Here is a 24997-nt window from a genome sequence, read left to right on the forward strand (position 1 = left end):
GAAAGGCATTATGCCATCCCGAGCTCAGTTTAGCAGAGTCACTGCAGAGCTGACTGTGGTCATATACATGTGAATATGCGTGTTTGTTTAATACCCGTGTCTTTCAGGACCAAGTACTTTGGGGGTGGGATGGGGTTAAGAATCATGAAGATCTTGGTCAGTAGAACAACATTTGTGTCTAGAAGGCACACAGTTAATATGTGCTAGCTGGCGAATGCATTTGAAAATTTTGACAGAGTAAGCTTACCCATGTCAGCCTTCCCTACAAACGGCATATTCAGTGGATGCCAGCTACGTCCACCGAAGTCAGGAAAATCCTGACTGGAGCCCTTTGACACAGCCAGGGTCAGTGAGGAAAACAACGGCTGCTTTCATTCACTTAGCTATCTTGTTTATTTGATTGCTTTGTCTTTTCAGCCTGGGTCTCGCTGTATAGTCCTGGCTGGCCTGGAACTCACTATACAGACCAAGTTAGCCTCAAAGGTGCAGCAATCCTCCTGTCCCCGCCTCCTGACTGCTGGGAGTATCTACCCAGCTATGCTTTATGCTTTCCTTTCCCCCTCCTGTGTGGGTGAATGTATGTCAATGGGTGTACGCACGCGGAGGCCGGAGGTTGTCGTCAGGGCCTTTGTCAATCTCTCATTTTATAGATGGAGGCAGGGTCTCTTACTTGTACCTGGAGCTCATGAATTTTGCTAGTTCCCTAACTTCCCTCCTAAGTACTGGGATTACCCAGCAGGGTGGAACATCACACACATACACCCTGGCATTTACTTGGGTGTTGGGGATTGAAATTCTGGTCTTCACTTGTGTGTGACAAGCACTTTCCCCACAGTGCCACTACCCAGTCCATTTTAATCTATCTTATTCAGTCTCCTTGTTGGCTTCATATCTCGATATGACCTGAGATTAAAAAAAAATAGCTCATAACCGATAGGGCTTTGAGACTCTCATGTACGTGTTTGCACATGCTTAGCCCCATTCTGGGGCATTTCCTATTACCGCCATTTATAGATAAGGAAATACATGTCCAGCACAGCTTAGGACTTGACCTGACTGGGGTGAGGAGGAAGTCAAGGAAGGACAGACACATGTCTAGAAGAGCGGGGACCAGGCGAGCCTTGCTCACACCGATTCGATTCTACAGGTCTGCTCGGGACTTCACTCTCTCCTTACACACTCACTTGGGCATCCCTGACTCCCCACAAGGGAAAATTGAACTTAGAAAGATGGAGAAGCTAGCTGGCATGAGGACACACTTTTAAGGTCGTCACTGGATACATGATGAGCTAAGGGCTGGACTTGGGGCACATAAGACTGTTTCACACATCCACCCTTGAAAATAAATTCTTTGTAGAGAGAGAAAAAAAATGAGGAGTTAGACCAGGAGCTCCCAGTTCGTTCAAGGAAAGGCTGGCTTTAACCTCATGCTCTGGATTTCAGTTTGCGTTTTGTTTACTCCACTGCATCTCATAAAGAGGAGAGAAGAGTATCTGCATTTTCCTCAAACACAGCCACACAGCATCACTGATTCTTGGCAGTGAACTCTTTGTTTATAGACGATTGGGAACTCTCGGGTTGGAGAGATGGCTCAGCAGTTAAGAGAACTTGCTGTTCTTCTAGAAGGACCCAAGTTCAGTTCCTAGCCCCCCCCCCACACCCATAATAAAATACTTTTTATTTTAAAATTTTATTATTAAAAATAAAATGTTATAAATTAAAGAAAATTCACATATGGATATAAGGCAGACCCAGGGACTATATAACCCAATTAACTTCAGTACAATTGAAATAAAATATAAATAAAATACTGAGAACTTGTGTTTGCAAGTGAGGCAGGAGGGCCACCAATTCAAGGTTAGTGTGGACTACATGTAGTGTGATCCTGTCTCTAACAAGCAAACAAAGCTCATTTCTGCCTTCAGATCCCAGGAAATCAAGAAGAGCCCATGCACCCTAGGTAGTTTTGGGTTTCTGACAACCCCTTGCCTTCAGTGACAGGGAGGGAGGGCTGAGCTACTCGTGGGTGGAGTAAAGTCATCACCCACCTACAGGTGGTCAGCAGAGGGCCTTCTGTGGGAAAGGTGCATCTGAGATGACAGGCCCATGTAGTACACCAGGGGTCATGGTGCTTAGTGCCTAAGTTCAAAGACTCAGCCTTGCTGGGAAGAAATGGGGAGAGGGCTTTAAGAAGGTTTCACCATGCTGGAGAAATGGCTCAGGGCTTAAGAGCACTGACTGCTCTTCCAGAGGTCCTGAGTTCAATTCCCAGCAACCACATGGTGGGTGGCTCACAACCATCTATAATGGGGATCCATTTATACACTCTTCTGGTCTTTCTGAAGGTAGTGACGGTGTACTAACATACATGAAATAAATAGATAAACTAAAAAATAAAACCAAGAAGGTTTCACCATTACTGGGTATCTCTCCTTCCACAGTGACAGCTGAGCAAAAGATGGAACCGTGTGATCACTCCCTGGTTCTCTTCATAAGTAACACTTTAAGGAAAGTACTTGTAATTGTTCCACATGTGTGCCCCATGTCTTTTGTATGTAGATCTTAAACTTTCAATGTATGTAAATCCAAGAAGTCTTTGAACCCCACTTTAAGGTGTGCTTTAGGGTTAGGATGGAATTCAGGGGTACAATGCTCGCCCAGCATGGCGTAGGCTTTGACTCCCCAGCATGGTGTTGCTTTAGCTATCATGTAAGATCACTTTAAAGAATCAGTAAAACTCCCTGGCCCATAGACAGCATTATTCAACTCTCTTCCCAACTTGCAAAGTATGGAATCCACCGTCTGATGGGTCAGCCTGTTTCTCATGTGTTTCGATCTGAATGTGTATCTCTTTTGACTCTTATGAACCAGGAATAAGTTTTCTGGGTTTCTGCCTTTGTTGCGTTGTCAGCATATAAAAAGACTCTGCTCCTTGGCTGGATGGTCAAGTTAGGGATTGGCTTTTAAGCATGAGGAAACGCAGATATTTCCCCTCTTGTCGGCATTATTTTCAAAAGCTTGCTCAAAGTGGTGCTTAAAAGATAATTCCAGCTTGCTAAATTTAGGGTGTGGATCAAGTCCAAAGTGAGAATACTCCATTGGTAATTGTGCAAAAATGTTAATGTGTGCAGCAAGGGAGGTTGTCTCAAACTCCTAATGATCTCTCCCTCCCTGACACACAACATATAATTTAACAAGATTCAAAGTTAACTGAGTTGGTGACACACTCTCTAACACCCTGACTGAATTTTTAATATAAAATGAGGGGAGTCTTTTATATAAAATATGAATAAAGTATATGCTTAGTATGTGCAAAGTCTTGGCTTCAATTCCTAGCACTGTCAACAAAATAAATGATTTCATATTTGAGTTGTTCTTTTAAAAGCACCTTTAAGTCAGAGATATGTTCCAAATCAGCAAGTTATTGAGCTATTTTTGTGGTACCAGGGGGTCAGGTGCAGGGCATTGGGTATTCTATGGAGCCACCTAGAGCTCATCCTGATTCTCAGCCTCTGAGGTTTTGGTCCAGGATTTCATGATGTGGATCAGACTGGCCTTGAAATCAATCCTGATCCTCCTGCATGAGCCTCTCAGAATGCTGGCTCTACAAATGTACTTTACCATGCCTGGCTTGCTCGCCTTTGTCTTTAAGGTACAACAAGAAGTGTATCATTATCTGCAGCTTGCTTTGAAATTCATTAAAATCATAGCGATGATGGAAAGATGACGTGATAAAGTAGATGTAGCAAAGCCTTCCCGGAATAATTCGAGTGCTTCACTCTGCATTTCTTTTTTTCTGCCATAAAAGGAGGAAGGTGGCAGGTACCACACATATTTGAGCCAGCCTTTACTTCCCAGGAGAACTACAGAGCTGGTGCCAGACAGGGCAGCTATGGACCTAGAGATGCTCAGTTTTGGACATGGTATTCAACTCCACACCTTCCAACCTGGCCTCAGATGACAGGTTGGTGGTAGTAGCAAGGTATTTGGAGACTGCCCCACACTCACCCCCAAAATCATCCATGATGGTTAACAAGCACAGGAAGATGGAGCAGAGGATACTGACCAATGGTCCCCGCTACAGGTTTATGTGCTGGACACTTATTCCCCAGCTGGTACTGCTGTCTGTACAGGTTCTGGGACCTTTAGGTGGGGGCAGGGGACTCACTGGGTACATGGCTGAACTGGTAGGTGCTGAGCTTTTACAGTGTGGACCTGTCTCATCTCTGCTTCCGGACTGCAGCCTTAAGGTAGCCAGTTGACACCCACTCCCATGACCAAGCAGCCTTACAGCACCACATCTTCCCTATCAGGATGGACCGCATCTCCCCAAACCATGAGGCATGTGGTCATGTCTTGTCAGGCATCTGGTCACAATGAAAAAGTGGTAGCAATGCACAGAATGTGTACCCACTATCTCAGAAAGGAAATGGCATGACTTAAACAAAAGCAGCCGGCTAAAGGCCACCAATGTCTTGCTCTGTTCTTTGGCCTTTATTTCTCCTTTTACAATCAATCCTTTAGTTTCTTGCTCTCCCCATTTTGTTTGTTTGTTTAGGAGACAAACACTGGGGCCTTGTTCGAATAAGTCCACCTACCATAGGAGTTTTAAAGCTATCTCTGGCTTTCTGTTGACATAAAACGTGAGTCAAAAATAACCCAGCAGAGATTTAAATGTTTAAAGTAGCAAGAAAAAGATCCCCTGGCATGCTATAACTACTGAATTTTGGACTTGAGTTCCAATAGAGATTTTTTTTCTGGTCTTATATTGACTTTTTTTTTTTTTGCTACATTTCCTTAATGTTCCAGTCATCACAAATGATATCTTTGATATCAGTACCCTCTTGAAACTCAATAATTATTTGCTGAACATTTAGAACTCAGAGCCCTCATTCATGGTAACTGCAGCCTATCTGAAGAATTCTACAATACTATTGTATCTTAGTAATGTTCGAGAATAGGCATAGATGAAAAAAAATGGAGAAAAAGAGCAAAAATGTGCTTTGTAGGGAGTTATGACTGAGAACAACACTCAGTAGCCATCAAAAAAAAAAAAAAAAATGTCTTCCAGTATATCTCCTGGTGCTGATGTCCTCCTAGCCATTCCTCTACGGAGCACATAATGGTTTCTTGATGAGTGGTCACATAAGGAATGGATCAAAGCACAAAGGTGACATTTGATGTCTTCTCATCAGAAGGGAAATAAATGGGGCACGCTTTCTATTTTCTTGAAATGGATCAGTTAGAATGCTTATTAAGTGGGATAATAAATGGCTTAATATGTCCCATGAATTTGTAAAACAAAGGCTTTTGTCTCCAACTGGATCACATTTGCCCCTCTGAACCTGTGTGCGAGGCTTCAACTGAAGACTGAGCTTCCAGTGACAAGGGAGGGGTTAAGTCCGATGCTCAGTGAGATGGGTGATGTGATACAATGGAGCACAGACACAACTAAGGGACAATGACAACACGGAGGAATAAAGACTCTAGTAGAAATATGGGAAGTGCTGGTTGAGTAGAATATCAGGAAGAAAGGTGACCCTTCCCCAGAACTCATTCCCCCATAACTCTGGCTATCCTCACATTCAGAGATCCACCTGCCTCTGCCTCCCAGGTGTCAGGATTGAAGGTGTGCATGGCCCAATGTGGCTCGTTTTCAAATTCACCTACCATTATCCCAGTCTACCACTGAATTTCAAATTCTGCCTTAGAGGCTCTCCGAACTTCTCACTTCATTTACCCATTTTTAAATGGTGGCTCTATTTAAAACTTAAGCCATTTATTGTGGAGTTAAACACATACGACCCCAAATTAAACAAGTAATCAAGCAACAAAGATCATAAACTCCAAGATCCTGCCTTGTTCCGAACAATGGCTAGGGTGCAGATCACAGGACTATGAGGTTTTTGTCTTCCTGAGCTGCACCAGGCACTACCTACAGTACCTGGTACTTCAGCATCATCTACTTTCAAAACTGTGGAACAAGGAAGGTGACATTAAATTTGGATTCACAGTCCCCGGGGTTATGTGTTAGTTAGCTGACACTTAAGTGTTTAATTATGCAAGCACTGGTTGTTTTTAAAACTAATCCTAAATTCAGTGTATTCAGAGAAGAAAAATGTCTTTTGGGCAGGGGAGATCAAAACAAAAACCTTTTTTGCTGAAGCTTGCATGTACTGGTTACAACACAACTTCCTTTGATCTTTTGTCCCTCTCAGATACATTTAGGATATGCATTCTTTGTTGATTTGAATAGTTGTAGGTCTGTTGTAGCTGCCTATGGCTATGTAGGACCCAGGAGAGAATAATTATTTACATAAAAGTAAAAAAAAAAAAAAAAAAGAGCTAATTATTCAGGGTGCCTACTCTATCCAGTGCCGTCCCTGGCTTCCACAGTGTTTCCACCCCCATATCCCAACCTATTGTCTTTCTCCCGCCTTAGTCCATGCAGAATGGTTTGCACTCTGGTCCCCAACAGTCTGCTTAATCACAGCAAGTGTTCACATCACTATTCTCAAGATTGCACATCCTGTCCTGGCACAGTCAGACAGCCTGCTGCAGACAGCCAGTAAAGAAAGGTCTCTATTATATGTTTGCCTCTCCAAGCATAGCACTCACATCATTTCCACAAGGCAAGGACTTTGTCAAGTGGCTAAACCAGGTAGGTCTTCTAAAATGGCTAGTGACACAAGTGACTGAATTGGGGACAAAGTATCTAATCGTGCTTAGCTGCTGCCAATTGAGCTAAGCAGCATCATTCTCCGGTCTGTGTACGCTGCTGTAATATATACTGCTGTAGGCCAACATAACTGAATGGAAGCATTGGGAATAAAAGGTTGTTTCCTGCCCCATCGTTTTGACCTGGTGATACTGACTTGAATGCTGTGAAACTGGCACTTTTGTGCTAACATTTTTATCAGGATGCTGACACTGATAAACCCTGAGAAACAGCAAGGAGAGATGGTGAGGCAGGGGGTACAAAGCCTACCTGATTACTTTCTTCACCAGTGCACCCACTAGCAGCAGGACCTGGGGGTTGGGGGAATGGGCTAAAATAGCCCGAGAAAATACCTTAATTTCTCAATGCTCACAGACTAGCAGTGATGGAAGAGGATACAGTGACCCGGTGGAGAGATCTGTTCCTCTAAAGCTAGCAACAGCAAGCAGGGGTTACTTAATATGAAAGGTAAGGGCACCTTCCTGTGGAGGAATCCATAGTTGGGTACCAAAGTACACCTTGGTATTTGTCCAAGATGCGCATGACAATGGTTGGGCAAGACTATACCTACTCTTAGGCATCTGAGTGGCTAGCTTCATGCTCAGCACCCGAGGAATGCCGCCTGGGTCTGGTTACTTTATGCTTAAGAAAGGTGTTCCCAGCACCATCCCAAACTGGCCAAGCTAAGCTGGAGGTTATAGGTGGAAGATCTGGATGCACACAGGGTCACAGGGTACAGACACCTGGAATTCTAGATGTGTGTAGGAGGCTGGGATTGTCACGCATCAGTAAAGACAGGGATGCCAGGGCAGCTACGTGGGCCTCTGAGGTTGGCAAGTCACTGATGATCCACCTCCAGGTCAAGTCCGCTGAGTGAATGAAGTGCTTGAAATCACCAACTTTACATTTCTAAAACTTGATTGATTGATTGATCCCGGCTTCAGTCTTATTTCACACTGGTGTTCAACAAGTTATCCTCCCTGCCCCGCCTCCCATTTTTTTCCCCTCATTGTCAGAAATGGAGCCCAGGTCCTTCGGCATGTCAATCAAACACTCCATTGTTGACATACATGCCCAGGCCTCGGGTTTTATTAAGGGTCAGAAAGTTCAAGCCTATGTGTGTGGTCTGACTTGAGAAGGCAGGTGAAAAACTCTCTTCCCGCACCCGGCACAGGTCACAACCACAAGCCAAAATTTGATTAGAGAAACATGTTATTAAATTTAATTTTCTTTAAATACATAACCTTTTCCCACTCTCAGCCGCCCTGCTCAGAAGAGGAAGGGAACACTCCACCCCCTCCATCCTGGGGGGGCTGCATGTGTAAAGCCTGAGATGGTGAAGATGTAGTATAAAAATACTATTTACAGAGGGGGAAACAGACATCTGCACTACTGTTCCCTCCAGACCATCCCATCCCAAGGCCCGTTTTCCTTCTATAAAGGCCCCTGAAAACGGGCTTGAGGTTTAGAGCCCTTCCTATGGAGAAGGGTCTCTTCCAAACCAACTAGATGACTAGAAGGCTGAGACTAACCAGGGCCAGGGAGAGAATGAATAGCACCTCAGATCCTAACAGGGGAGGGTTGGTCCCATCACCCTGTGTTCGGCCAGAATGAGACTGGCCTTTGTTTCCGACAATCCCATGTAAACATTGACTTTTCCCTTTTTTAGGTCCCTGCTTTCCTTTTCTTCATGCAGAGCCTTTCATCTTGGTTTCTTAATCTTCCCTTTCCCATGGAAACCATACCATGGAAGGCTCTGGCAGGAGTGAGGGACTCGGGTGGGGCAGCAGGGTGAGCCTTTCAAGGCCAGAGTTGCTTGTTCTCCAAAGGGAAGCGCCCATGTTCATAGTCCTGGAGTTGACTCCTTCCCAGGGCAAAGATGAGGTGGGTGGATGAATAGTCAGTCCAGTACCAGGATAGAGTAGTCTACCTGGATGAGGCCATTGGAAATGGATAACGGAGAGAAGCCCTGGGAGGCAGAGACAAGTCTAGTATTGGTCCAGCTGATAGAAGCATAGTTCTGTCATCCTTGCCTTTAGGTGAGTGTAAATCTTGTTCATTGTGTAGAGGAACCCAGATGCCCAAAGTAAGCAGTCTTCTCCAGTGTCCATGTGCAAGGAGCGCTTACACCAGTTCGTCCAGCAGGATCCCAATGCTCTGCAAGGTCTCCGTGGGGCCAGCAATGGGCTTGTTGCACATGGGGCAGACACAACGCACTTCCAGCCACTTCACCAGACACCTGTGAACAAGAGGACTGTTATGTCCGAGGGGACACTCCAGATGGTGCCAGCTGTCTCTGAGCCCAGCTGCTTCTGAGAACAACGTGCCCCTGTGTCTGCCCCAAGCTAACCCCTCTGGTGTGCTGACCCTAGGGCTTCATTGTTGAACATCAAGGATGAGAAGATGCTCCGTAATCATTCCTCTTCTACAGGACCATCCATTCCACCCCATCCCACCCCACACCATTCTACCCCATTCCCCACGTACTTTCTGTGAAAGGCATGCTGGCATGGAAGCACGCCTAGTCCATCCTTCCCCTTGAAGTCTTCCAGACAAACTGCACAGGTCTGCTATGGGTTGAGGGGGAGAGGGACATCTGTGAGCTAGGAGTCAGGCTCCTCTTCACACACACCACCACGAATATCCATCCACCACCTCTTTCTCAGACAAGGAAAACAAGCCCTGTCTCCTGTCTCAGTCAGACCAACTTCAGCCATATTTCTAACACTGAGCTGACAAGATAGCAGCCAACGTGGCTGCTAAAACTGAAATCAACCACATGGAGAAATCGTACACATAGCCTCCCCCGTCTCAGAAGCACTAGCCACAAGTCTTCAAATGTTTATCCCAAATATGAAATGTGGACTGGGACTCGGGTCAGTGGTAGAGCACGTGTCTATCATCCATGAGACTCTGCATTGGATCTCAAAAGTGTTAGAGTATCTTGATGTTTGCTGTCTGGTGATACAGGACCGCCTGCCCGCTGAAAAGATTCAACAAGCTTTTTAACTGCAGCAACTTTAATACACGCTATTGGAGCTGAAATTAGCTCGACTGCTGGCACCAGACTTGCCCTCCAATGGAACCTTGTCAAAGGATTTAAAGTGGACTCATTCCAATTACAGGGCCGTATTGTTGTTTTTTGTTCCTACCTCCCTTCCCAGGTCAGGAGTGGGAATGTGACCTCTCTGCTCAACCTCCTGGTTTTACTTTTTGAGGACAAACTCTCACATAGTCCAAACAGGACTCAAACTCACTCTATAACCAAGGTTGGCCCCTTGAATTTCTCATTTTCCAGCCTCCTCCTCCCTAAGGTTTGGACAACAAACATGTGCTACCACGCCATTGTTGATAAGCATGCCGACTCTCCCATGATGCACTGCTTCTTCATGCTACCACCATCTCAGGCTGTCAGTTGCTGCCATCTTCTCCCAAGCACATATCTAACAACTCACAACATGATCAAAACCCCACATTCCTCCCTAGACATAAATGCGTTTCATGTCACTGATAACTCAAATTATAATGCTTTTTTGGCTCAGCAGCCTGCTCATGGCACCTACTTAGTGGGTGTAGGCTGCATTCATATAAATTTTTCATGCAATGTTTCACAGTTACCTATGGCTGATGGTTATTAGGTAGGAGAGAAGATTCCTACTGACACACAAGTTACTTGACACTGTTGGTCTCAAAAAGCATCCTCCTTTCTAGCCTACAGCATAGGCTAAGGAGGGACACAGTAATAAAAATTAAGGCAGTAGGGTAGATGTGATGTCCAATCTTGGTTTGCCAAGTTGTCTAGATCTGGAATTTACCAAAAACCCAAATGACAGGGCTCATTTTTTCTTCTTTCGTTGTTTGTTTGGGTCTTTTGTGGTTGTTCTATTTTTGAGACAGGTTTCTCTGTGTATCCTTGGCTGTCTTGAAACTCATTTTCTAGACAAGGCTGGGCTCAAACTCAAGGGTACACCCACCTGTGCCCTCTGAGTGCTGGGATTAAAAGCACACACCACTAGCACCCTGCTACAATCAGTTTTTTTCTAGACATCTGAAGTGGGAAGAACTACTTCTACTCTGGATCTTTGAGGTGAAAAACTATACCTTTAATCCAGGTTTCCTGAGGTGGGAAGAGCCACGGTTAATCTGGGCCATGGCTTCTGCTGGCCGCCTATGCAAAGGACACAGAAGGAGGCTTGGCCTCACTCTGACAAGTCTACTCTTTCATTGGTTTAGAGAGGACGTCTCTAGGGTTTCAGTATATATTGAAGACCAGCAGAGTCATTCAGCCTTGTGAACTGAACAACTACTGGGTTTCTTGAACCTTCTTTTGGTAGACAGTCATTGTTAGACTAGCTGGACCACAGCCTGGAAGCAATTCTAATAAAACACACACACACACACACACACACAATCTCTTTTTAGGTTCTATTCCTCTAAAGAACCCCTGGCTAATACAGATAGATATATGTGTTCAGTTAGTCACTGAATCCAGACTTGCACTTGTGAAACTCCAAGGTCTCAGCTGAACCATGCAGAAGGCACAGGAGTCTCTTGAGCTTATTTTTTTAAGAACCTGAGGTATAGCAGCAACATGAAAGAGTAAAATGAGGCCATGTCTACAAGTCTCCTGTTTGGTGATGCTGGAATCCTATTCATTTTCAGACAGCCACAAATAGCTCAGTCTCTGGTTAGGAGTGTCTGTGGTTATGGATGAAAGCCTTAGGAGATGAGTTAGGTAATCTCAAAGGCTGGAAGCACTGGTCAGGAAATGGCCATGTACTGGCTGGTTTTGTGTCAACTAAATACAAGAGTCAGAGAGGAGGAGCTTCAATTGAAGAAATACCTCCATGAGAGATGAAGCTGTAAAGCATTTTTTTTCAATTAGTGATTAACTGGGGAGGGCCCAGCCCATTATGAGTGGAGCCATCATAATGAACAAGCCAAGGGGAGCAAGCCAGTAAGTAGCACCCCTCCATGGCCTCTGTGTCAGCTCCTGCCTTATTTGAGTTCCTGTCCTGACTTCCTTCAGTGATGAACTATGAGCAATATGGAGGCATAAGGTCAACACCCCCTCCCCCCAGCTTGCTTTTTGATCATGGTGTTTTATCGCAGCCATAACCCTAAGACAAGGCCCATTAAAAGAGGAAGTGGAGGGAAAAAAGGGAAGGAGGAGTGACATAATTATATTTTAGTTCAAATGAAAAGAACAGAGTTGAGATCCCATGGAACTGGAAGGAGGAGGAGATACAAGCTGGAACCGCTAAAAGGGATACAAGTCACTGATCTCTTAGGACAATGTAATGTACATGAGTAAATGACCTCCTTTCCCTTAGTCACAGACCAGAGCATAGGTACCAAAGAGGGGAAGTTAACAGCACACTGCCTATGGCATAAAACCTGTGGCCACCAAAGTAAGATTCAATATAGCACACTGCCTATGGCAGAGTCTGTGACACTCATCTAGATTATATATAGCATACTTTTGGTGGCTTAGAGCCTGTGACCACGCTTACAGATAGATTCTGCACAGCACACTGCCTACGGCACGGAGCCATTCACACCTATAACAGATTCTGCATGATTCCTGTTCCCACTTCCCTTGGCCCTTCCGTGGCTCCTTTGTTTTCTGCCTGATCTGACTCTATAGACAAAAACGCACTACTATTTGGGATGAATTCCTTCTGCTTGCACATAGGTTCTCAGAAAGCGGGGACTAGAGTTTGGAAAAGGTCCAAGTGAAGAGTTGAAGATGCTCTAAAGCAGCATCCTTCCAAACACTTACCCCATAGAGCTGTAACTTCTTAGCATCACCTTTAAGCACCACCTGAGGAGCAAAGAGGCAGTTGACGTGTAAACGTACCAACCAGAGGCCAGGGGGGAATCACCCAATGATGCGTGCCTCTCCCTATCATCCCCCCAACCTCCACCCTGAAGGTGAACCGGCCAACCCAACATAAAGGCATTAACTGACGGGAGTGAAAGGCCTCTGGGATTCCCAGGAGCCTAGGGAATGCAGACTGTGGGAGCTTGGGCTGGCTCTCCCTATCAGGGCAAATAGTGGAGGCGGAGGCTCAACACAGGGAAATGGTTCTTTACCTCCTTGTAGCCATATCGCTCACTCTGTGCCTGGTTCCGGAGTTTGCTAGGTGGAGAAAGTAAAGAGGGCAGATTACCACGGTGTCAGGCAAACAAGGCAGTGACAGTATGCAGAGTTCACTGGCTGCTTGGATATTCTTCTGGAGGTGAGAATGATACTTGTTTCATAGATCCCAATGGGGCATGGCTCAGACGTATGCAGGCCAGCCAGAGTTGATGTCAGCAGTATTCTGGGTTGTTCTCTGGTGAGGTACCCTATTATCTGCTTTCTTTGGCCGTTCCCAATAGGTAAATCCCTCCAGATATTTAAACAACATAAATCAACAGTATGCTGACTATGTACAGAGGGAGTTTGGTTGTTGCCTGCACAAAGTCAGTCACAACAGTGGCAAAATATAAATCTAGTCTATGTTATGTGTCCCCTGGAGACTGACATTGTCTTGCTGAACCCAGACAACTCCAGGAGGGAGAAGATTTCCATGTTACAGATGAGAAAAAAAAAAAAAAGAACCCCAACAACAAGTTAAGCAATTTGCTCAAACTTTACAGAACTGACGGGTGGCAGTTCTTGGGTTAAAAGTCTGTGGTTATGGGTAGACTTGCCCTCTTTACCACAGAACCCAATCTATCCACCACCACCACCAGCAACGCCCCCAATAATTAGATGGATTTCATCGGAGTCCTGAGATCTTATTTGATCTTGAGATGCACTGCACACTTTATTAAGCTTTTGACTTTGAGTGACCTACTGTGCAGGTGGCTAGAACCATAATTATACGCTGACTCTGTGTTGTCTTACATCTGTGAGGGAAATCTTTACTATGAATTCTATGCATAGCTTTTTGATCTGTGGAGCCCACCCTGACTTCAAATCCATGATCTTCATGAAGGACTGTGGGATCATAGGCCTGTGCCCAGCTATAGGCACATATTGATGCCTCCAATATATGGACATAGAAAAACATCTACCTCTCTTGCTGAATTAACCCCTGTGCCCGAAAGCATGCTATAATGATCAAGTCAATTTGCTCAAGAAATTCTAGGTAAGTAAAGAATATCCCAGGGTATGTCTGTGATGTTCCCAGATAGTGTCATCATGAGAGTTTTGACCTGGTCTCTCAATGATCCATGGTACAATGGCATTATGGAAGGTTGTAGAAAGAGCTCTTGCCCTGTCCCCAACTTTTTCTCTCCTGTCTCTTGTCCAATTAGAAAGTGATGAATAGCTGATGTCACAAGCTCCCAGCCACCATGACTTTCGGTTTGAGATGGGAGTGGCCATGGAGGAAACCCTCCAAAACCACATTTCAAAACAAATGATAAAAGGAACTAATACACTTCTTCCTGCACACATGCCTCAGCCACTGAGCTGCACGCCCTACACTTCCTAACATAGGTCTGAGCGTCCACTACCTTTACTTACAGGGTAGACAAAGAACTGTTTTTATTCTTCACTGAGTAAAAAGAGGAGTAAAAAAAATAACATAATACAAAAACTATTTCGTGACCTTTAGGTCTGGGGTGTTCGTTAGCTTTAGGGCTGGGTGTATCTCAGTGGTAGAATATTTACTTCCCATGTATGAAGCCCTGGGTTTTATCCCCATCACCACAAAAGAAAAAGAAATGGAAGACGTCATCAACGTATCAATCTTTGTCAATAACTATCTTTGGCACAATTTGTTAGGTGGCTGTGGTGAGAAGGGCCTCAGTCCCTATCGTGGTGGAGAAGCAGGGGACACAAACACGCCTCAGGTGGGTCAGGACACAGAAGATCTGGCTACCCCCCTCCATCCTTCCTGACAGGAAGTCACATGGTCTGGCAAGGTTGATTGTTCCTGGAGCCTCTGGGAAAGTCCCAGCCAGGTGGACGCCTGCCAGAGTCTTACTGCCAGTCTCCCTCCGCCCCCCTTCTCTCTCAACATATGCTCTTTCTGTTCTCACATTCAGGGCCCAGTTCCCCAACTGCCCCATCCTTAATGTGCAGAACTCACTAGTCCTGAAAAGGGCTTTATATAAATGTCTTTTTCTCAGATTCCAACAGATGGGCAGGGGAAGATATACCATTTACCTGTGTTGTTTTCCTTTAGCATGAAACTTTTCTCCCCTATTTATGAGAGGCTAGCCTCAAACTGGCTCTGTAGCCAAGGATGACCTTGACCTGCTCTTCTTTCCCAGCCTCTGAGATGCCAGGATTCTGAGAACCCAGTACATGCTAGGCACTCAGCTATAACCCCAGCCCATCTGTACTTCTGAGCTCATTCTGGTCCAGTCCTGTAGGTCTAGACAAGCTCCTCAGTCACTGAGCTACGTTCCAACATATCTGGGAGTAGAAGCTTAAATGGGGGAATGCCACACATTTTTTAAAGGTTCAGTTGCCTACACCAATATTGATACACTTGTGCTGTGTGCGTTTGGCTTTATGACCACTGTCCCGATGTCCTCACTTATGGCAGGTTCCCTTTAATAGAGAGATCCAGAACCCTCACGGCTCCTTTAGCCTGCCTGAGTGGTTCAGCTCAGGAAGGATTAGGTCCTGAGATGGGGCTGGAAGGCTAGCAAAGAAAAGGGCAAAAAGCAAGACTCTGGGCTATCCCAGCTGGGGATGGGAGAGCCAGGAACTCTGGACAGGTGGCTTTCTCAGCTGTTGGCTGAGCAAAGCAACTAAAAATATCACAACGATGTCAATGAGACCATTCGCAAGCTACCGCCAGCAGGCTCTCCCTTCCCTCTTCTCCCTTTTAGAACAAACAATGCAGCCAGCTCCTGAAAATAATTGTTCCTTTCCTGTCTATTTGTAGTCCACTAGCCCCTCCATCCTGTGTAAGAAGTGGTCAGCTCTGAAGGGAAAGAGGAGAAACAAGGGGCGGCTGGCAGTAGAGATGTCCTTGGCTCATGAGCTCACCAGGTCAGGAGTAGCAGTCATGGCCCTATTTTGGCTGAGGTGGAAACTGAGAAGCAAGGAGAGGAAGTGGCTTATGTTTTTCTATATATAGACACATACACCACATACCACTGAACCTTTAGAAGCATGAGACTTAGGGGGGCAGCCTGCTCTGGACAGGCTAAGAGACACAGGGTAGGATGAAGGAACAGAATTCTGCGGACGAGACAGATGGCTGTTACTCCACAGTGGGGACACTTTTTAGCATCACATGATTGCTACTCTTCCTGTTCTTTTGCTACAATCAAAACAAAGCCACAGCCTTCTGTCCTTCAGCTCACTGTGGGTGGCCATGGAGGTCACATGTAAGGCGGAGCTGTCAGATTAACCCACCTCAGCATCTCCCTGGAGGTATGACCTTGAACAAATCCTTTACGGTCAAGACGTGTGTCTTTTATGGAGTTTGATAACCCTTACATAGGAAGGTTGGTCACTGAATTAAGTGAGCTAAATAGTTTACCAGAATGGGTGGAACAAGAAAGCCCTTAGCAAAGGCTAGCCCCAAACCTAAAGTCATGCCTACTAGTGACAAATTAGGCAACGAACCTCGATCATCTACTTGTTGGTCAGCATGTTAGCATCCGGGCTTTCTTTTGCTAATTGTCTTTGGTGACTGTGTGTGTGTGTGTGTGTGTGTGTGTGTGTGTGTGTGTAGAAACCAAATAGAGGTAGTTTTATAAATTTCCAACCATACCAAAATTAAATCTGTGATATTTGAACCTTCATCTTTACCCTTCAGGAGGATCAATTAATTGTTTAACAAAGGGTATGGGCGAAAAGATCAATGAATAGGAATAGTTTAGGGGAAGGAAATTACAGGGATCAGAAAACGGAAAAGGAAAATCTACCATCCAACCCCACATAGACCTGTCTGGGAAGGTTCTGAAGAGCCCTGCGGGAGCCATTGGCTGTGGGAGCCATGACTATCCCATGTATATCCAAGTATCTGCCTCCCATCAGAAGGCATCCCCCAGCAGGCAGTTCAAATAAGATAAAGATTCTTTTCTCTTAATTTTCCAAAATGATTTGATTAGACCCCAGCCCCTGCCTCTTCAGGAATTTAGTAATGTGTGTGGCAGGGTAGGGACAGACAGGTTGTGCTGACACATGCCCCTTAATCCCAGCACCTGAAGGCAGAGGCAGGTGTATCTCTGTAAGGTCAAGGCCAGCCTGGTCTACAGAGTAAGTTCCCGTAAAAGCAGGACTACCTAGAGAGACTCTTGACTTATAAACAAAACAAAAAAAAAAAAGACCCAAAACAAAGACTCCAATGTATTAACTTGTTCTACTGGCCAGATGTCATTCTTCCTATGTGCAGGGCAGACCCATGGGACAGAGAGCCATCAGCACCAACAGAAGACCCATTAGAACTCTGCTTTAAGTATCAAGCATGTCCAATACTTTGTCCCCCATGTGTGCATATGATGGGTGTGCATTCATGTTCCTATGTGCGTTTGTATCTAGGGGATTGCTACTGACTTCCTTCCTCGGTGCCTCCAGAGAGCTTCAGAGGCAGATTCTTTCTCTTGAACTCAGCTCACTGATCTGCTAATCTAGACAGCCAGCTCATCTCAGAAGATATCAGCCGATAGCTTGGCCTTGCAGGGCTGGAATTCCCTCGGGCTGCCGTTACTCTGCCTCACTCTGCATTAGCTGGTTCTGGGATGGAAATCCCACCCCTGAGATAAGCACTGATAGTCATCGAACCATCCCCAGCTTTTTAGCAGAAAACAGCCAGAAGCCCCGATGCCCTTCACCATAAGGAGCCATAGTTCCCAGAGCCTAGTTACCCCTGCCAAGCTCAAGTCCTTTCCTTTGGATCCCTAAGCAACTAAGAACTAAGTGCCATCTTTTCCACTCTTAAAATCTTAGAAGGCAGAACAAGGAATTTTCTAGCACAAGCTTGTTAACATCAGCAATGGGAGAATGGGGCAATTTCACACATGAGGTTTTGTTTATACCACTTATCCCTAACTGGATTGGCAAGTGGGAAGCCTCGTTCTAGACAACTTTAGAATAACTGGCTAAGAGGTAGGATGCAGGCCAACCACTGGTGACCTTAAGTGCTCTGGGGATAACTTGACAAGTTGATATAAATAGAAACACCAGTCCTCAGAGGTCCAGAAGTGGGGGCTAAGGTATATTCTCCCATCAGAGGCTCCAGCACAAGGCTCTGATGTATGTGGGGGTGTTGAGGCTGATGGGGGCAGGGTTGCCTTGCTCAATATCCTCTATGCCTTAGTCTCCTTGATCCCCACACACCCAAACCAGGCAGCAAGCAACCAACCTGATGAAGTAGCAGCAGAAGATGAGGCTGAGCATGAAGACAAAGATGCCTGTGCCGAAGATGACCATGTAGATGTTGAGGGGAAGGTCTTGGAAGCTGATTGGTGGCATTGAGCAGGACTTGTTGGTACTAACCAGTCCTAGGCCACAGAAACACCCTGCAAAGCAAGAGGTAAGTAATACTAAAGTTAGACAATTAACCACTGGGGCCAATGGCACATTAGCAGGACTGTCATGTTCTAGCTTAAGCTTGTATCTGGGCAAACTACAAGCTACATGATTCTGAGTAAACCTATCAAATGGACTGTTAGGCAAACTACTTAAATGGATTAGGATAGAAACCAGGTGGTAGCTGGTCCAGGCCTTTAATCCCATCACTCCAGAGGCAGAGGCAGGTGGTTCTCTTGAGAGTTTAACAGCCAGGGCTACACAGAGAAACTCGGTTTTGAAAAACAATTTTAGGGGAAGGGCAGAAAATAGAAGAAGGAAACAATAACAAAACTGTCTCTCCAAGTAGGAGACATTCTTGAACATAGTAGCAAAGAGAGTCTTCCGTGCTAAAATATATTGTTTGAGGCCGGACCCACCTCTCCTAAGCTATGTGATCCACCTTCAGGATGCTATTGCTCTAGAACCTATACTGTCCTAGCAAAACTAGTAAAAGAGGAATAGAAAGGGTTTAAGGAATAGGCTCCACAAACTGCAAAGAGCAGTTGCAAAGGTCATCTGTCACTACTAACCACCTGTTCCAGAAGACAAGCTGTGCCAAAACCAGAATAGATGTTATTCACTACAAGTCCTGGCCAGCATTCCAGAAGGTAGTGATGAAGACCGGAGTCAGGGAATCTCTTCCTGGAGTCACCTTCTTACCCACAACCTCAAGGTCCCTGTCCTTGAGTAAGTCCCTAAGAGCTTGTTAGAAACTTGCAGTCTTGGGTTTATACCACTACCAAATGAACTAGACTCATTGTTTAAGATGATGCTTGGAGATCCTCATGCATTGTGCTTATAGGCACTAGCTGGCCACTAGCTGCTTCCCTTCTCATTGGCCCTCCCGTGTGGCAATCATCTTCCCTTGCTAAAGCTTGGTGTCAAGGTGGGTGTGCATGCTCAGACTCTGGGCAGTAAACCAAAGAAAGTCTTCAGAAAGGGGAATGGATTTCCTTAGCTGGGCACAATGACACAACATTATAATCCCAGATGTCTATCTAAGACTGTCTACTCGGGAGACTTAGCACTAGACAATCATGAATTCCAGGCTAGCCTGAGTTATGCTGTGATAGGCCTGTACCACCCCCCTCCCCAAACAAACCCAAACAAAGAATCAAATTCCTTTAAGGAATTTTTTCTTATAGCACCCCAGACAGTTAGGAATGTATAACTAAGACACAGTTGGGAAGAGAATTTATTAAACAGTGATTCCTTGACCATGCTCTTGTGTTCTAACCACATTCTGTACTCCCAGCCAGTTTACTCTCCCAAGACCTGCCAGAATGCATCAGGGGCTCTTTCCTGGCTTGGTTAGGAGCCAGGAGTCTACCTGCTAATTACCACAATTGAGTGCTACCACAACTCTGAAGTAGACCAGCTACGAAGAAGCTGCATTCTGGTTTGAACTTGAAGCCTCTCTGCAGCAGGCTTAGATGTTGACCCCTCTTTCTCTGCTTCTCGGACCCCCATAGAGTAAAGTTCCATTTTCTCCTGCCCGAGAGATGGAAACCTTATATAAGCTAAATTTTTCTAAGTTACGTATGACTCTGATTCTGTTATGCTGAGGACAAAACTACTAAGTGTCCCACATGGTACATGTGTCATTCCACTGTGTCCCTTGTATCAGTTGATGACATAAGCCTTCATCTAAAAACCTAAGACCACGCCCATCCTACAGCCACATCCCTGTCTTACACACATTACCTACACCAGTCATTACTGATGTCACTGTTTCTAGTTTCTCTAATTATCCTACATGTCTGGCACATCTCCAACTCCACTTACCATGTAATTTCCAAACTGTCTGGTTTCAAGTCTACATGAACATGCACCCTGCCTTCCTGAAACATCCTATGAGTGTTATCCAGCTGGGCAAGTCTTAGTTCATCTCGCCCAACTATGTCCTTGTCTGTCTCCACACTCTTTGTCTACATAACCTTCTCTGCCTAGAATTCCTCTTCCTGATGCTGGGAATACCTTCTGTTACCCTGTTGTTGCTAGTATCAACTTCATTGGACCCATGTTGCACTCTGCATTGATTATATGATAAGCACCAAAGTTGACATTAAGGATAAAAGAGAAAAGAACGGGGTGTAGGAAAGACAAACACCATCACTAGCAACGTTCTATGTGATAGCAGAATTGAGTCTATAATTCTGAGAGCAAAGATAAAGACGAGTACATGTATTTTAGGCCTGGGGATACCAACTTGGACTCCTAAAACTTCTGCGTTGCCCCAAGCTAATGTTTGGTCTGTCTACATAGCTAGTCAACAGACAAATAACTCCCTGCTTTCTCAAAACAACCTAGCCTCCTTGGCAAAAGCTCCTACTGGGGAGACTGATGTTTGGGAAAACTGCCCAGAAACTGCCCTTGGCTAATAAATCACCAGTCAGCCAACAGGTATTGTTGTGGGTCTGCTTTATACACTGACCCAGACCATGTGGGGAAAACAGAAAGTGAAAGCGGTTCTTGTTCTGAAGGAATTTTCAATTAGGGGAAAATTAAAGAAGCAATTAGCTACTAGATGTTGCTATGCTCAATAGGATGGTTCTTGCTTCTGGCTTCTCTTGGAGAAGGGCTACAAAGAATGTCATTCTTGTCACTCACTCCCATTTGTGGATTTGCTCTCTGTGGGCCTTTCACAAAGCAGCTTCCTACAAAGGTACAGGGACCTGCTACAGCATCCTTCACCCTGAACCAGCAAAGGGCCTCAGAAACTCTTCCAAAGTGTACCTTCAGGACCAACAGGACCTTCTTCTACTGCCAGTAGCTTCCCTCATCCTGCCACAGAAATATCTGATGCTGAAAGAGGGCCAAAATCCTCTCCACATTTGCCATGGCTCTTCTGTGTACCTTACATAAGCAGGACCCTGGCACCTACTGGGTCCTAAAGAACCTCATGTTTCTAATCTGTAAAGATAGACCATTTTGTGGTAGTTACTCTTGCGGGAGGATAGATGCTTGTATCCTGTAGGTATTTTGGTTCTAGCAGTCCCAGATCAGTTTATCTCCATCTCCTAAAAGATTTCCTTGGGAGCTCTAGCAGTGAGTTAGTGAATTCGGTTTTCTATGGAATAAGGCAGCTTCAAGCCTTTGTTGTGTAAGTTTCCTCTGATATTTAAAATTTCATCCTGCAGGAAGCTCGTTAGGCAGAAAGGTAAACGACTCAGAGAGCTTCAGGAAGTCCCTGAAACTCAGATTCACTAGATCCTTCACAACCAAAGGAAGCAACAGCAGCAAAAACTGAGAATCTGCTCTCAGGAAGGAAGCTGAGCTGCAAAGCACTCTTAAGACCAGACCAGCCGCCTAGAAGCAGAAACAAGCTGAGTTGCCTAGAAGAGGGTTAGACCAACTGAGGTTTCCAACCTGCTGAGATGCCCGCAGGCTGTACCATGTTTCCCAGCTTTCCCCGCGCTGGAGCAGGGCCTTGATGACACAGCCATGAGTCATTTCTAGTGGGATCCCTGTCTGCGGTGAATAGACATTGCATTTTCCCATGAAAAGTTGTATCACAGAAAGGCATGATGTCATAGCAGCTTACGTCTATGATCGCAGCAGTCTGAGGGACCTAAGAGCAGCATGGGCGACAATAAAAACCCATCTCAAAGCAAGAGATCTGCTTCTATTGCAGTGTGATTCCCTTTCATCCTATACTCAACACGACAGAACTGATCTGGATTTTTTTAAATTTCAGACTATTTGTATAGTGTGGTGTGATGTGTCTCCAGAATACAGCTCAAGTCTAGACATGAATTGATCCTGTTTCATATACACCTCATTCACACAGCCTGAAGATAACTTTACACATTCTAGATATTTTGTGCATGAAGCAAAGTTTAATGGTACAAAATTTTCTCTTGTGACATGTTACAGACTTCTGTAAATGTTGAACTTTACAGGATTTTATTGTCCAGGTTGGACAGTAAAGTTTTTCCTTAGAACTTTAAGATCAAAGAATGCTCATCCCAGGATATGGGGGTCTCTAGAGGTCCTACAAAGGATCAAAAATGTGGTTACATCACCTTTGGAGTCAAAAGTCAGGATCTGCCAATTACTTTAATAAGTGCAAGATAAAGGGTGTAGTGTAGTCAGTGATTGATCGAGTATGCGTAATAGGAGCAAGCTCTGGGTTCCAACCCCATGAGGGTGGGGCAAGATAAAACTTCTTCCAAAGGATGCTGCCCAGAAAGGTCGGGGTTACCAACAGCTTAGCCTTAGCTAAATCTCTGGTCTATTGTCTTCGACCTGACACCAGAAAGTCTCATTTCAGATGGCAGGCTGCAAGCTGGAATGACGTCAGAGTGGGGCTGGCCAAGACCAGCGGATCTGGGAACTGCTTCTTTCCAGCCAAAGGAATCTTTCCCAGATGCTGGGATACACCGTCAGGGCTCAACCCCCATTCCCGCCCCTCCTCTCCATTACTGGCCTATCACACACAGCTTGGTTTATTTTCAGGAAATTAGATCCGAGTAGCAAAAGGAGGAAGGAGGGGGGATGGGGGCCACTCACACACATGCGGCCCAAACCCTGCTTTAAAACAAAAGACTCTTGAAATAATTAGTCCAAGATCTTGCAGAAGTCTACTTAAGAATGGATTTTCCACAACTAATCAAACTGCCACCCCACCCCCCAAAAGTTAGCTGCGTTCCACCTCGTCCAATTTTTCTAGCTTAGAAAAAGTGGTCACAAGATTCTGGGTACTCCTGGGGGAAGGGTGGGTGGTATTAACATCTAAGGCTTACGTGACTGGCTCAGAAAGATCCAACAGGTAGCTTAGACAGGAAATCCAGACCCGCTTTCTAACCTGTAACACCTGAGCTGCCCCAAAGCCTCAGATGAACTGATTTAGCATCATCACGCGATGGGGTGTGGGAAGCGGTTGGTGGCGGTGCCGAGGTGCCATCACCACCGAAGCTGAAAGCAGACCCTACAGTCTGGCCTTATTGCCAGAAAGCAAAGCTCGTGCCAAGCCAGCCCTGCGCTGGGGGCCCAGCTTTCTGCAAGGCTTTATCTATTCCGCAAAGCGACGCTCTTTTTAATCCAGCGTCTGGCCCCTAGGAGCCAGTGGAAACCAACAAAGAGAAAGTCACCCTGTCCCGCACGCTGCACTGTATACATATTTAAAATAGCCTGCAAAGTTTCAGAACCGGAACTTGAGCTCCCTCTAGGAGATCCTAGCCCGAGCGCGGATTTAATTCTCCAACCACCACAACAAAGAACAGAGTTTGAGAGCGCACAAAGGCAGGCGAAGGGGTAAAAGAGACGGACAGCCACACAAAGGCCGGGAAGACTCGGCTCACACGCCCCTGGCCCTCCACTCGCTTCCACACCTCCTTTATCCCCATCACTGTGAATGGGACCTTTCTAACTGCACGCGGTGCAAAGCCCCGCAGGATGCCAGGACACCTTCTGGGCCGTCCCAGACACCGGGGAACTTGGCTCAGGACTAGACCTGCGCGATCCCCACTCACCCACCGGTCCAGGGACTCACCGTTACACCACTGGAATGGGTGCATCAATGAAGTCAAGGTCGGCTTCCCGGAGCGAACGGAGTCCAGACGTTGGAGCTGGCGGAGCTGTGCACGGAGACCGCCGGGATGAAGATGCAACTCCCGGAGGAGTTAAGTCAAGGGTTGCAGAGAGGCCGGTTTGCAGAGCAACAAAGAGGGCAGAGGATGAAGCAAAGTCTTTCGGAGCTAAGCCCTGCCGAGGAAAACAGTGGAGGGCCCGGGCCAGGAGGGCAGCAAAGAGCCGGGATGCCCGGCCGAGAAAGCAGCAGCGGGGACACGAAGCTGGGCTTGGTGGGTCCCACCGCTCTGAGCAGTGCGCGCTGGGATTCCGAAAACTGACACCGTGCGGCTCACACCCCCTCCTTAAGACTGCTCCCTCCCGGGAGCCCGCCCCCTTTTCGTCACCTGCCCTCCGGCCAATGGGAGCCTTTCTCCTGCCCCGGGGTATTATTTACAAGACAGTTCACCCTCTGGACCCGGGAGCTTCTTTTTTGGCTGGGTGGATACCTACCCCGCCTTCTAGCCAGTCCTGGGGAGTCCCTGGTCTGCAGAGAGGCGTGAGGGGCGACGCCCGCAGGAGGGCGGAGATCGCCGCCTCCCGGGACCCGGGCGGGGAAGGCTATAGTGGGGGAAATGACGAGACGATTAGTGCCACTTTTGTTTTCCGCCCACAGATCCGTGCCTGTCTCGAATTTCTATAGCTTTGTAGAAGCCAGTCGTGGGGGTTGGTTCCACTTGTCCTTTGCCTTGAGACCTGGTTATGCGTGGCAGTTAGCGCATTCCCCAGAGCCACCGCGAAAGGAGGGAACTGAGGCAAGAGAGCAAAGTAGATGAAACTCAAAACTCGGATCATCAAAGAGCTATTGTTCTTGACAGAGCCTTCTTTTACAAACAAGAATTTTAAGGCCTAAAGCTGAAGGCCATACTTTGCCAGGATTCCAGTCTCCTGGACTGTGACTTAAAACCAGGAACTGGCCTTGTCAATGTCCGGGGCAGGGGTCTTGCTTCAGTGTTGAATAAGCAGAAAATGAAGAGGAAAAAAAAAATCTAAACTCCCCGTGTAGTATTATTTATTTTGCATGACGTTACATAGTTTTATGTTTATTATTTATTTTGTTGATGGAAAGCTATTTGGTCCTAACTGGTCTCCAACTCAAGAGATCTATGCCCTCCTCTGCCTCCAGGGTATAGGGATTAAAGGCCTGTGCCACCACACCCAGCTTGTTTCTGTAT

General features: G+C 46.0%; 1 protein-coding gene across 2 annotated transcripts; it reads right to left on the bottom strand.

Moving 5' to 3' along the window:
• Nucleotides 1-8002: 8002 nt before the first annotated feature.
• On the bottom strand, nucleotides 8003-24158 carry RNF122 (ring finger protein 122). 2 transcript variants are annotated; one of them, XM_080928918.1, is made up of 6 exons: nucleotides 23746-24158; nucleotides 18043-18199; nucleotides 12815-12860; nucleotides 12501-12542; nucleotides 9206-9285; nucleotides 8003-8957 (listed from the first exon to the last, which is right to left on the bottom strand). In XM_080928918.1, exons 1-6 carry the CDS (start codon nucleotides 23768-23770, stop codon nucleotides 8843-8845), a joined length of 465 nt encoding a protein of 154 aa, XP_080785044.1. In that variant the 5' UTR covers nucleotides 23771-24158; the 3' UTR covers nucleotides 8003-8842. The 2 variants fall into 2 exon arrangements, with proteins under 2 accessions (XP_080785044.1, XP_080785043.1); XM_080928917.1 differs by having other exon boundaries at nucleotides 9206-9288.
• Between the last annotated feature and the right edge of the window lie 839 nt (nucleotides 24159-24997).

This window comes from Micromys minutus, assembly GCF_963924665.1.
Source record: "Micromys minutus genome assembly, chromosome: 14".
Lineage (NCBI taxonomy): Eukaryota > Metazoa > Chordata > Mammalia > Rodentia > Muridae > Micromys > Micromys minutus.